This window comes from Manis pentadactyla, chromosome 6 (assembly GCF_030020395.1).
Source record: "Manis pentadactyla isolate mManPen7 chromosome 6, mManPen7.hap1, whole genome shotgun sequence".
NCBI classification, from domain to species: Eukaryota; Metazoa; Chordata; class Mammalia; order Pholidota; family Manidae; genus Manis; species Manis pentadactyla.
This window is the reverse complement of record NC_080024.1, coordinates 42074788-42088884: the sequence shown is the minus strand read 5'-3', so window position 1 is coordinate 42088884 and position 14097 is coordinate 42074788. Positions and strand designations below refer to the sequence as shown.

The 14097-nt window shown below is 39.3% G+C and overlaps 1 protein-coding gene across 1 annotated transcript; it reads left to right on the top strand.

Moving 5' to 3' along the window:
• Window positions 1-6929: 6929 nt before the first annotated feature.
• LOC130684168 (uncharacterized protein C2orf66-like) lies at window positions 6930-10975 on the top strand (the record flags this gene model as incomplete). The annotated part of the gene is made up of 3 exons (XM_057504320.1): window positions 6930-7097; window positions 8375-8573; window positions 9979-10975. Coding segments are annotated over 2 exons (348 nt in total), but the record flags the coding sequence as incomplete, so codon positions are not given.
• Between the last annotated feature and the right edge of the window lie 3122 nt (window positions 10976-14097).

The window sequence follows — 14097 nt, the reverse complement described above, 5'->3', positions numbered from 1 at the left end:
AAAAGTCTGCTCTTCTGTTTTATTTAATGGAATAACATTTTATGCACCTGAAGTATGAAACAGGTCCCAGAATACTGGGAATTCACCATTGCTTTTTTTTGTTGTTGTTGTTAGGGAGCTGATGTTGGTTTTGTTTTTTGAGGGGATTCTGTTGATTTTTTTTTAAGGGTAAAAGCTCACTAGCTCTATTTCAGAGTTCACAATTGATGAATAGTACTAAGAAAGAAAATAATTTCCTCACTATGCCCCAAAATATCCAAAGAAACACCCATCTGAATTGTCCTCAATTTTTTTCTTCTCTGAAACTACTCCTTATATCATACAAATTTGTGCCTGAAACTTTACGTAACATTTTAAGAATGGTGTTTCTTCCAGATACTTAAATAATTTTATTAATGGGTTAAAAAATGTGGTCCATTACAAAATTATGTGACTCATCGATAGGGTCTTATCTAATTTAATAGTTCAAAATAGAACCTTTTCTCATCCCTTTTATATTAAAAAAAATTAATATAATTTTACTCACATAAAACCTCAGGTTCGTAATAGACATTTCAGCCCAAATCCATTTTGTGTTACGAATTGGATGACCAAAGAAGCTCCACCTTTCTCAAAAGGGAATAAAGAATTCAGATCCAGCTTCTAAGTCTAGCCATGGTGCAATGCTTTCAGTAGAAGCTAAAGAAATTGTAGAGAGTTATGGGTCTTTTTCCTGCATGATTGACCTGACATCTTGCTATCCCTTGTCTCAGTTTCCTGTATGTTAGTTACCAAGAAGCGGGTGGCTAACACAAAAATTTATTCTTTCACAGTTCTGGAAGCCGGGCATCTGAAATTAGCATCACTGAGCCAAGATCAAGGTGGGTGCAGGATTCACTCGCTCTGGAGACTCTAAGGAAGAATCTGTTCCTTTCCTCTTCCAGCTTCTGGTGACTGCCCAGATTCCTTGGCTTGCAGCCTCCCCTGCAAAACAATTTAAATAGAAAGGGGTGTGTGGTCATAAAATTGCCACATTCCCTGCAATCTCCATTGCTTTGTGTATGGCACCTAGATTGCACATTAACTTACATTTGACTGGTTCATTTGAATATTCAAGTCAAATAAAATATTTATTGTCCACCTGCAGTTTTCTCTAAAGAGCATTTTAAGAATCTAAGCTCAGATTTTACCTGAAGAATTATTAATTCCATGAACATTTGTGATATGCCTCTCTATGTATATATATTATGCCATATAAATTCTATGCCAGGCATTATATGCCAAGTTCTGAAGAACTGATGATGAAAAAAGACCTGGTGCCTACTTCAGGAAGTCCATGTGGGGGACGTGGAAGAGACACGTGGAAGCAAATCCTAATTCAGCAAGGTAAGAGCCATTGAAGTGACTAAGTGGCTTCTTTTTCCTCAGAAGTGATATTTGAGGTGATCCTTGAAGGACAGGGTGTTCCGAAGGCACACAGGATTCAGAGAAGGCATTCCAGGCAGAAGCAACCGCATGGTCAAAGGCACGAAGGTAGAAGTGTGGGTGGTGTTCACTGACGAGGTCAAATGGCTGGGAGGGTACGACTGGTGTTTTTATCATCAGCAAGAGCTTAGACTTTATCATCCTGGCATCAAGAATCCCCTAGAGGTGGGAGGGATGCCAGTAAGCTTTGCCTTATCAGTGCAACCTTGTCTTCCTGTTGTCTCTGCTCCAGAGTCAGTTGCAAAGCCAAAGATGTTGTCGACCACCTCAGGCGCTCTGCTATAAAAGCAGACTGCCTGCTGAAAAGCTGTTTGCAAAGCCAAAGGAAGTGATGTAGTAGTCTATATTTTAGGAGTAATCCTTCACTCCTTTATTATGACTATTGGAGATACCAAAATGGCCTGACATGACGGGGAATTGGGAAACTGTTGCTCAAATCCACGTCGAGAGAGTTTGGTTTATACCTCAGTCAGTGTGTCAATCTGGATGTCCATTTTCTTGCTTTGTTTTTTCTGAGCTGACTTCAGATCAAGTATGATTATCATGCTTTTTGTTGCCTCTGCATCCCCATCGTACTTGTAGGAGAAATAGCTTAAATTTAGGTCAGGACTGAACAGTACGTGTGCTGGCTGCCCCTCTCTGACTAGCGCGTGTTTCTCAGGAAGGCTGGTGGCAGGGAAGAAGCAGGCCAGAGGAGGGACCACGGGAGAAGGAAAGGCCACTCCCAGGTCCCAGCTGATGACAGCGAAGGCCTGATGAAAACTGAGGCTGAGGCCAGCCTGTGAGGCCAAACTCTCTCAGGGAAGGATAGCCGCCCCACCTAGACCTTGTCTTTCTTCCTTTACACATCTAGGCTTCTAGAATTGGCTCACACTCTAGCCCTGAGAAGTAAAAACATGTGTAACATGTTTTAAACAGAGGGAGGTCTTTTTTCTTCTTTAATATGCCCCCTCAGCAGTTTTAAAACATTTTAAAGCAAGAGAACAGCATTTTTAAACAAAAGGATTGTATTTAAACAAGAGGATAATATTTTTTAAAGAGAAGACAGCTAAGAATAAAAGAAATTTCTACATGATCAATAACTAGAGAATTCTGAGGGTCAGCTCTGTAATTGGAGGTACTCACACTGCATTGTCACTGCCGAAAGGGACAAATGGTTGACCATATTATAGAGATGTTTGAGAATGTCATGGGAATTTTTTTAAAAAACAGCTTTGTCACCCCTGGGAACAATTCCAGTGTTTTCAGTGGCTCATGGGATCTGGAAGCTTTGTGTGGCCTCACGATGTGAGGGGTCATCCTCTCCTCTCCCATCTATCGTGGTCACTGAGGGTCCGCTGAGCCAGGGCTCTTTGCCTCTGCTCTGTGCTTGGCAGAGACCTATGTCTTTTCTCCCCCCTTCTCTTTAGCCTACCCTCGAGCTGAATTCATCCCACTGCCACAAAAAGCAGATGTGATTGCTATGAGCGGAATGCTGCCTGGCTCACTCTATTAATCATCTTATCAACTTTTCTGCAGTTCTCGTCATCACTGAGGAGGCAATCTAAAATAATAAGTTTCCCTTTCTGTTACTCAAACCTGGGGAAAGAAAAGGACGTCAAATTCTCATCGCTGTTCGTGATATACCTAACTAGCTCTATCGGCTCTTCTTTTTTTTTTCCTAACAGAGACAGGAAGGGTTTGAAAATATTATATAGTCCAACAGAGACAGTTTTAATGTTTCTCTCTGCCTCCCAGAATAGCCTCTTCACTGCGTGCCCTTTCCTCACCTTTACCATTATGTTTGAATTTCTAATTTAAGTTTATAATTCAGTGAGCACATATTTATTGACTTTCTTCTGTTTGTAGCCCTGTCCCGAGAACTCTATTGTCCTGTCAAATTCTAATTGAGAAATGTCAGCAAAACCCTTCATTCTGATGCCTCTGGGAGTGGAAGAGTCTTTTTGCTCAGACTATCCCAACTGCTACTTTTACAAATGTTCTATTTAATGAAGAGACCAAATGGAATAATTTGGAGCAGAAACTGACGGCTTGGGAACCTGAACTATCCTTATTTTATTTTCTTCTCTGTTGATTGAAATCACTGAACAATAAATTGCAACACATCTACTGAATGCTGTGTTGATACATTCTGAAGAAAATATCAACAGCTCTCTCAATAACACATTCTGCTCTTCAAAAGAGATATATATTAAGACACAAAGGTTTTAAAACCAAATGTTTAGAAATATGTAATTTATTTTAACAATCAGGGAAACAATTTTTAGTAACAAGGTTATAATATGTGTGTTGGTCCACTGAGCCCTTGAAAAACTTTAAATATTTCTTAAAATGGGGAGCTCTTAAAAGGTCAAACAAATGTGCTGTGTTGTTATACAACCATAGCTAAAGCTATGACGTATTTATAGATAAATGGCTTTGCAAGTCTTATTCCAATTTATTCAGTCTTTCCCGTTTAAAAAGTGCCTTGTCTATTTCTCGGGTTCAGTGCTCGGCACTGGGAATGCAGAGATGAGCCTTGTCTAAGGAGTTTGCAGTGTAGTGACTTGGCTATAATCTCACTTAACAATTTAATACATATTATTAGATCCTTTAACTTCAAACTCTGGAGTTTAAGGAGAGTTGAAGTAATGATATTCCAGGGTATTCATTTACTCAATTAACTACTGATATTTAAACAAACTCAAGTCTCTCACATTAAAAACAATGACACCACCACCTTCTCCGGATTCCACTGACCTCTCCAGCTGCTTCCTTCTCTCTCCCTCTTCACAGCTAAACTTCTCAAGAGCTTGGTGTCCCCACTCTCTTTCTTTCCCCTCCATCCCTCACTTCCAGTCTTTCACCTCCATCTACCAAAACAACTCTAAGGCTCCATGGGCCCTTTTCAGTCTCATTTTACCCAATTTGTCCCTTCTTGAAACACTTCTTTCTTTTGCTTCCTTACTTTCCTGGTTTCCCCCATACCTCCAGTGTCTTTTTTGTATAGATGCTTGTATATGGCTGTTACTCGTTAAAATTTCTCAAAGACCAACTCCTAGGCCACCTTTTCTTCTCATCTGCTAATTTGTACTTAGGTACTCTCACCCATTTATATGCTAACAATCCCATATTTACATTTCCTTCCCACCCCTCCCCTCTGAACCCAGACCTGGGTATCCTGTTATACACTCTCCATCCCCACCTGGAGATCTCAGCAGCTCCTCAAACTCAGTGCTCCAACTGGAACTCCTGATCCTTGCTCCACACCAGTGTTTGATTTCTCAGCTAAAGGCATGTACTCCACTCAACTGCATAATCCTGAACCCTGGGAACTGGTCTGGAAATTCTCTTCCCCTTACCCCTGCCTCCCATAGGATCTAGTATACTACCCATCCTTTCAAGATACCTCCCGGATCCACCCACATCTCCGCATCTGTGCTACTACCCAAATCTAGCTTAACGTCTCGTCCTGCCTTAGACTACTGCAGTAGCCACCTAACTGGTCTCCCACATCCCTCTTTTCTCGCTTAGTCTGTCCTCCCCACTGCAACGCTTAAAACCTTTCAATCAGTGAGCATTGCTTGCAGCAGAAAGATCATAATCTGACTCCCTGACCAGTCCCATTTTGCAGCAGGCTTCCCCCTGCTCCCTCTATTCCTGGCGTGCTAATTTACTTTCAGTTGCTTTAATGTGCCGTGTTCCTTTCAGCCACAGGGCCTAGCACAGTTCACCTTGCTTGAAGTTCTTCCCCCTCTGTACTCCCTTGGTAACTCCCACTCATCTACCAGATGTAAGGTTACTTCTTCATAGAAGCTCTCCTGACCCCTGAGACCAAATCAAATCCCCCTTCCTACACTCTCATAGCCCCTACTTTCTCTTCATAGAAATTATCATTTGGATTTATAATATTTATATCACTTATATTTGTTTTATAAATTGTTTATGTGTTTTGATTGTCTATATTGCCACTAATCTGTTAGTTCAATGAAGGTAGGGCCTATATTTATTATTCTTACCATGTTATCCTCAAAGCCTAGTGCAGTGCCTGGCACATAGTAGGAAGTCAGTAAAAATTTGTAAAATGAACAAAGAAATGAACAAATGAAGGTCATAGTGCTTGCTCAAAGTCAAGATAGAAAGACTGAGACTAGACATTTTCTAGACAGTTAATAGCCAGACAATCTCCAGTCTAGATTACTAGCCTTCTCACAAAGAGCTTTTCCTGGATTGTTCTGAATTACTGGAACCAAAGCAACTTTGTAACTCATCAAGTTCGATTTCTCAACCCTACCATTTTCTACAGGTAGCATTTATTCAGCAAGAGGATGCTGTAGGTATTGTAATGTTTCTTTTTTCCATGAAACACATGCTATCTTTTTTCCCTATTTTGTAGTGGTGTTATGATAAACCATGCCACTACTGAAAACTTGCAAAGCTTCCTGAGATTCTCAGAAGAAATGTAAAGTATAGGTCACAAAAAGCAATTTTGTCTCTTGGAGTAAAATTTCCTATTCAAAAAATGCTGTTAATTTGAAAAGCTGATATTTGCAAAAGAACATTCTATTAGGTGGGATAATCTTCATCATATTCCTAGCTGCTGTGTATACACCATCTTTTAAAAGTGAAAAAGTAGAAAGCCACTTGGCTGCATGGAAGTGCCTGTGTATTTTATAAAAAACACATAAAATGTTCCATGGTTGGAGGAGAGGCTGCTGTATTTATAAGACAAACAGGTTCACTGTTACCCCTGAAGAAGCATAAAGTTGTGATTCTCAAGGGTCTTTGTGCATGGATGAAAATGGAATAATTATTTTTGAACACCGCCTGCTCACGTCAGAGACACCTACCTGCAACCGGTCCACTGGTTATAAGTAGCCGTGATCGCCTTGCTGATTGTATGTAGGTGGGGTACCAACCAGGGCCAGCTAAAGCCCAAACCTGGTAAGTTTGATTAGCTCTTCTGTGTATTTCATTTCCATTTCATGCCTTGGGGTGGGAGACAATGTCTACTTAGGCCAGTGTGGTCTGTGTCTGTCTCAGATGTGTGTGTACAGTGCATTTCTTGGTTTGGGGTATATTTTTCCTTTCTCTTTGGAGACTACTGTCTTAACACTTATGAGTAACTTAAGATTTGTTTGCTTGTTCTTTTTTATGAAATGCATTTTCTTTGAAGAGGACAAAGTGCATTTTTTCAAAGATGAAAAGCCGTACTTAGACTTTGTAGGTTGTATTCATAATTGCTTTGTGTATCACTATGTAACATTTTCTTCCTCATGGACTCTTTTAAGCTAATCAGCTGTATCTGGGGGGCTTCATATGCAGATGAATCTGGAGAAAAACAAGTCCGTAAAATTCGGGTGAACTGATACACTACTTCTTCATTGTCTATCTTTTAAAAATGTTTCTTCTTTCTCTTTTCTGTTTTTGCTCCCCTCTTCTCCTCTCTCGCTTTTCTCTCCTCTCCTCTCTCTTCTCTTCCTTGACTGCCGATATTTCCCTCGTTCGTTGCTCTTGCTCAGCTTCATTCCACCATTCCCAAAGCATTCCTGCTGCTGTGTGTTGGCCTGGCACTATTCGGTCTTGCTCACGGAGCCATGCTGAGAAACGAAGAGAAATGGAAGCCCTTCAACAACCCCAGAAACCGAGATCTGGTGAGAACATGCTCAGGGACAGCTGAGAAGCAGGGTGGAACAGGCCCCTCTCTGGGTTTATGCACACTGCACTCTGCTAGACCACAGTGGAGAGGAGGCTGCCAAGCTCTGGGAAGACCCTGCGAGGGTCTTGCTAGCCTAGAGGCCGGTGTGCTATTGTTCCTCTGGCCAATTTACATTTGTTTCTGTAAGGAGAAACAAATGTATATTTACAAAGGATCTTACACACACACAGCTCATTACATTTGTAAATGATCTTACAGAACACACTGACTTTATAGCCTTAGTTTCTGATACATATACAAAATCAAGAGGAAATTGCTTTTTGCATAGCTTAGATTGAATTGATAATAAAGCAGATTCTCTTATAACCAACGCATGCAAAGCTCAATTGCAAAAACTGAAAGTTGACCTGTAGTCTTTGGTAGGCATTATTTTCAACATAAGGCTGTCTAGGAAGAAAACCACAAAGATATCAGTAAAAATTCTCTTTTAAAAATATGCTAAGTTCAATAAACATACTAACATTACTATTTCAAAACATAGTTTTCTCAAAGAAAATGTTAAGTTCAATAAACATACTAACATTACTATTTCAAAACATCGTTTCTCAAAGAAAATTATGTGAACTATAAGAACATAGGATTAAAACAATCAAATAGCCCTTTGCACAGCTTCTGTGCAAACCGTTAGACAAACAGATTCACTGTTACCCCTGAAGAAGCATGGAGACGTCATTCTCAAGGGTCTTTGTGCCATGGATGAAAATGGAATCATATTCTCCTCCAACCACAGAACATTTTATGTGTTTTTTATAAAACCTTTTCCTAAAGGAAAGCAGGAAAACCCAGGTCTGAAAAGAAACTGTAGCCGAAGACAGACTGTGATGTCCCCATCCTTCAGAGAGGGTGCGCCGAGGTCTGATCACTGCGGTATTTGATTTAATCTCTGGCTTCAGTACTTAGAGGTGCTAGCAAACAACCCTTTGACCATGGTGCTACTAAGTAGTTGATATTCCCCCTTGATTTCCACAAGAATGGTGAATTACCTAGCTTAGGGATGAAATGTCAGAAAGAAGGCATGATAAGTGACAGTGGAGAGGAAGGTGGAATAGAAGTAACCAAAGTTTATACTTCTATTTCAAGGTTTCCCACTTCCTTCCATTTTGATTAGGACTAATGTCAACTCAGGGGGAAAACAGAGATGGGGAAAATATTCATCTCTGAGCTTTTTGGATGTTTAATTTTTATATGGCACTGAACATTTTCTTTCTTCAGTTTTTCAGAACCCTTCGTGCATATTTTAAGGGAAGAGGTCTTGGTGTTGGGAGGTTCCTAAGTACTTTCATCATGAATGAGAATCCCAGACCTGTGTCTTTTGAATCAGAATTTATTGCTTCTGCGTTTGCAGATTATGAGGAGCAGAAAAACTCCTTTCCCAATTTCCTCAAATGCTGACTGTTTCTTCTGAGCACAGGTAAAAATGATCCCTTTATTCCCAGGATTTGTCCAAACATTCAACTTAGTCATAAAGAGATTTTGAAAGTATTTATTTGAAAATGATTTTTTTTCCTCAGAGAAATTAGTGCTCAATTCTGATGATACTCATTGCTGTTAATATTTGGATTTGGTTCAGATGTCTATGATTGGGTTTTAAAAGGAAATGATAGTTATGATTTTTTAAGCATAGTTTTCTTGGGAAGAGGTATATTAAAATAGTAGAATTATCACCTTTAACAGGACTATTAAATATAATGGAATACCACACACTTTTACCTATATCTTTTTTTCAGACTCAGGTCATATAGCTAAAGTTAGGTAGAAAATCATATATAAAGAAATATGTGAATTGTACAGTTGGATAAAATAGAAAGAGAAAGTTAAAAGAAAGGGTCTCTGGAGGAGAAATAATAAACATATATTTGAGCTTCAACTTCCTCACCTGAAGGAAAAAAAAGGAATATTAGTAAAGATGTTATTTTTCTCATAGGAAAAAAATTAGAAAAATATCAGATCTGAATTTTGTTAATCTTATTCTTTTTGCATTCTTGTGAAATAAATGCTTACTATTTATAAAGAAACAGGCATGGCACATTACAAGAAAATACACTATGACTCTAGTTTATTAGCGTTTGTTTGGCAGAATAATAAATGAAACTGAATTATAATTGAAATCTGCTCCCCATTCTTCCATGGTGTGGGTGTAGGGATGAAGTTGTGAGTAAGCACCATTGTTACACTGCATTGTGCATAATAAAATATGTTGATTATTAGTTCTTTTGAGTGTGATTTTTTAAAAATAATGATTGTCATTCTAAAAAGAAGACGTAATTTACCATGTGGCATATGCACTTGAAAACTTATACCCTGAGAAAATAGAATAAGCAGAAAGATGTTAATGAAGGTTTACCTTGACTTTTCTTGCATGTGGGCCCTAGGCTATCAGACACTAATACAGAGAAGTATTTATTAGTACCACCAGGGCTACTTCAATGTGATAGAGTGGTGCATACACGTTGGTTGTAAGCCTTCATTTCTTCATGTATAAATTGCAGGTGCTAATCTCTAACTCACAGAGGTATCAGAGAAAATATCAAATGAATACTTCCATGTGAGCATGAAATGAAGTAATATTTAAGGCAGGAAACAGAGCAAGCACCCAGTTGGTAGTGTTGTAATATAACGGAAATTAATTGGCTTTGTGTAAGAAGCTAAGCAAATGTTTGGAGAATATTTCATAATTACAAACTCTCCTTTCCTAACATCTCTCATTAGAAAATGAAAAAACAAAGAGTTTTCACTGAACTATGTTGATCTTTGTGTCTTTGTGGTGTTTGTATAGTTTTTATTTACTATTTCATAATATCTTCTTGTTCTTCCAGGTTCTGGCTGTTTTAGAACTACAGGTGAAGCTTCTCATTAAAAAATGTTAATCATGTTCATGGCTAAACATTTTTTCCCTCTACTTTTATTTGTCAATGTGTAATGATTTTATTCTACATTTCCAGATTTACATATAAATAGATTGGCCCTTGGGACATAATCTGACTCAGGGGTCTATTTCTGGAGTTTTTTTTCCCACTCTATAACCATGAACATTGATGAAGAACACTGCGGATATTTTGTATGAGGTACAAAACATAACGAATCAAAAGAGATGATGATCTTCTAAATTACATGTTTACTTGAAGCTTGCCTTTAAAGCTTGTCTTGTATGCTTATTACCTGTTATCAATCATTGTTTTTATTTCAAAGGGACTTTGCAAATTTTTACTACAGTTCATCATATGTAATAGGGGTTTAGGCTTAAAATTTGTCTTCTTCCTAAAGGGGAGATGCATTCCCACTTTCAGCAATATGTTATTGAAAGATCTCACAAACTAAGTTTCATACCAAGGGAGAGTAAGTGATAAATATCCACAAATAAGTCGAAATGGAAAACAAAGAAATTTGGGATTCTAGGAATTGCTAGGGTCTCTATGAGATGTTCTCTGCCACTATGTTTACAGGTGGAGATTGCGCTACACCAAATATCCTAGCCCCACCCCAGCTCTGGTTCTCTCTTGCACACAACCTCCTTAAGAAGGGAGAGTAGAAATGGGTGGGTTTCCCTTCTTTTACAGCCAACCCTGTCCTCTTCCCAACCAGCTGGGGCTGAATTATTCTGATTCTCATATCCTCACTTGGAATAGCAACTTTTCCTGTATCTTTATGGAGAGCTGCATCATTTCCTCTGTGATTCCTGCAAAACAAGCGTCGTTCCTGAATGCAAACATTGGTGTCCTAATCACACTAACCTTTACATTCCGAAATAGTCTTCTGTGGCTTTTTTGTGGATGATTGATACTGAATATAAAGAATAAAATATTTATGCTAAAACAGATTTCTGTGTCTGGTTTAATATGTTCTATTGTAACTAGTCGATATATGTCTATTTTTCCTGGAGGGATGTGTGAGGCATTTATGAGCAGAGATCATACCTAACCCATTTATATTTCTTCAGCACCCAGCATAATGTCTAGCATGTAGCATGTGTTCAACAAATACTTATTGAATTGAAAGTAAACATGTGCTATTCTGCTATTGTTTACCCAGAAATGGAAGCTACTTCTAGTTCATGTCAAGATTATGTTTTCTACCATTTAAGAGATAAAAGTAATCATTGAGGAGCTATTCTTCATAAAAATATAAACTATTCAGATAAATGGTAGAGGGGTAGGGAGCATTTTACACCTGTCCAGTTCCACTCAAGTACTAACCAGTCCCTGTTTTTCCCTTTGCTTTTTGCCCCCTTGCTCTGGGTGTCAAGACCTCCGCAAAGGGAATACTTATCAGTTTCAGAGCCTTTAAGAAGGATGGAAATCCAAATGGGACTTTCAGGTGTGAGATTGCAAGGTCTCAGGGCAGAGGCATGCATCCTTCTGCTGGAGAATTCCTCACACTTGGCAGGTGGCTGTTGCAGTGACAACACTCCATACTGACAAGAGTTTATTCCTCGTGATGCAATTGGCAGTTGGGGAATGACATGACTTCATTATATGCGACCATTTAGCACATCTGGTGTCCAGACACTATATGTTAGTCATTTCCACACCCTGCCGGATTATCCGAACCTCCCTACTCTAAAAGCCCCCTGGGAACGTGATTTTGCTCTTGGCTGAGAACAGTTGCTGGGAAAACAGCAGAAGTGTGGTGTTTCCTCCATTGAAAATAAATGTTTTACAGATGATCTAGGCTCTCGGGTGGTCTGCAGTAATTCTCTCCATGGGTCCTTGACAGCCTCTCAGCATTGACTCTGCTCCTCATTGATGAGTATCTCATCCCCAGGACATGGCCTATTGTCCCCTATCCCAGATCTGGGGTGGTCAAGAACTGTTAAGGGTGTGAGCTTCTACCCTATTTGTAGGCGACATGGTAGCCTGCTACAGTTTCATAGACCCTGACAGGCAAGAGACTCCTGGGTCTGAGGTAATGGACATTATTTTCACGGCATGGCAGGCAGCATAAGGTTGGCATTCACACTGGATCTCCTCCTCCTACAAGTATTGTGGGGTCCTTGTGGAGGTGAGTCCAAGTATATGCTGGGCATAAGTAGGCTTGTGCCACAGCTGATGAGCCCAAACTTAGGAAATTCTCAATGTTAAAGGGAACTACTAACAAACATGCCCAACCTTTGCAACAGAGGAAACACTATTTACATTTTACTGGTTAGAAAACAAATCTGTCCTGTACCCCGGAGGGAGATAATATCTTAGTTTTTCAAGGCTCTTCTACAGACCTCCTTGAAAAGATAACCCAGAATGAAAGCTGTCACAAACTTCTGCAGAAAAGTGATTAAACTACGGGAAAATTATCTCCTAAATATTGTCACACCCCATCCTTGCTCATCCCCTTGATGAAGAGAAAGGATGAGGTCATCTCCTCCCTGTGTATTCTTAATTGTATTGTCATGGTGGAAATTCAATGTTCTGCTTTCTTTAGATATTCCATTTTGAGTCTCAAAAACCAGTCTGAAAGTGGAAAAAAGTTTCCTTTTGCTATTTTCATTACTGCTGTAACAATTCCACTTTATCTCAAGGTGATATGGATGCCTCTGACTCACCAGGGGAAAAATCACATTCAAGGAAGTGGAGAAAAGAAAAACAGAAAGATTAAAATTTCAGGGTATGTTGCTACATTTTGACCTTAAGAGAACTTTCATGTCATCAAGGTGTTATGTAGCTGTTGTTCAAAACAAAATTCGACTGCATAAATTTCAAAGATCTTATTGGCTTTATTCAACAGTTCATGAACTGGGCAGCATCGCATTCAGCAGAAAGGAGCTCTGAAGAACTGTACAGAATGAAAGACTTATAGACAGAAGTGGGAAGGACAAGGAAGTTAATAGCAAAGAATCGCCTTCCTTTAAGGGACAGTAGGGTTTTCTCAGTCACATTACCTCACTAGTGCTGACAAGGCAATTCCTGATTGACTGGTTTAAGATTCCCCTGCTGAGAGAGGTTGAAATTGTAATTAAGTTAGCTATTAAGTTGCAGTTTGGTGATGTGGATTCAGCATACGTGACTCTATTTTGAGCATGTTGTCTCTTTTTAACGGTGGAAAAACTGTCCTTCTGCCTCGTGCTCCCTATTTCCACAACATGAATCTATAACTTCACAACTGTTATTCCCATATTCCAGACAGCTCATCATAAAATAAGGTAGGCTAAGCCATCTGGGCCTTAGGGGAGCATTCTCCTTACCAGGTGACTATCTTTCCTCCCTTTGATTCCCTTCTTTTCTCCTAGGAGAGTTAGGACTAGAGACTCTTACCTTCCTCTTAGATGCAGTTTCCTAATTGACTGGAAAAATTCAGGAGAGAATTTCCCTGTGACTTCTGTAGAGTACCTTAATTCAACCTAGACTGCTACCTTGCCTGATTTTATACCCAAGTAGTGCCCAGAGGATCCTTCATTATGAGAAAGGGGATGACTTCCTGTTGTGAGATATTTTTCTCTCACCTGGAAATCTTGCTCATGCAGGTCCTGGCTCCTCATTCTGCCATCCTACTGTTGTTTATCCTCAGCTAGATTGTCATAAAGAGGCAACAAAGGCCGGGTGATAGGCTCCCTGTAACTTATCTCTAACTTTAGCTTCATATTGAGCTGCATTCCCCAGGCCTCAATTCCCTTGCCCTTTCCCAAGGCACTTTGAATTCCATGCAGTTTAATACATAAATTTGTTTTGAGCACAGATTAGTAGGCTACTGAGGAGAGTTCACAAAGATAAATAGATAAAAAAAACCACAGTAGTGTGTAGGAGGTGAAGAATAGTTGCAGGAGGGGAGGCAGAATATTATATTAATTTCAAGCATGGGATTTAGAGTCAGATAAGCCAGCATTCCAAACCTGTCTCTACCACTTATTAGATACAGGACTTTGGCTTTAGGAATAATATAATCCATTTTTAAGGATTATTTTGAGATATGTACATAATCTGCATATGATGGTACATGCTCTACAG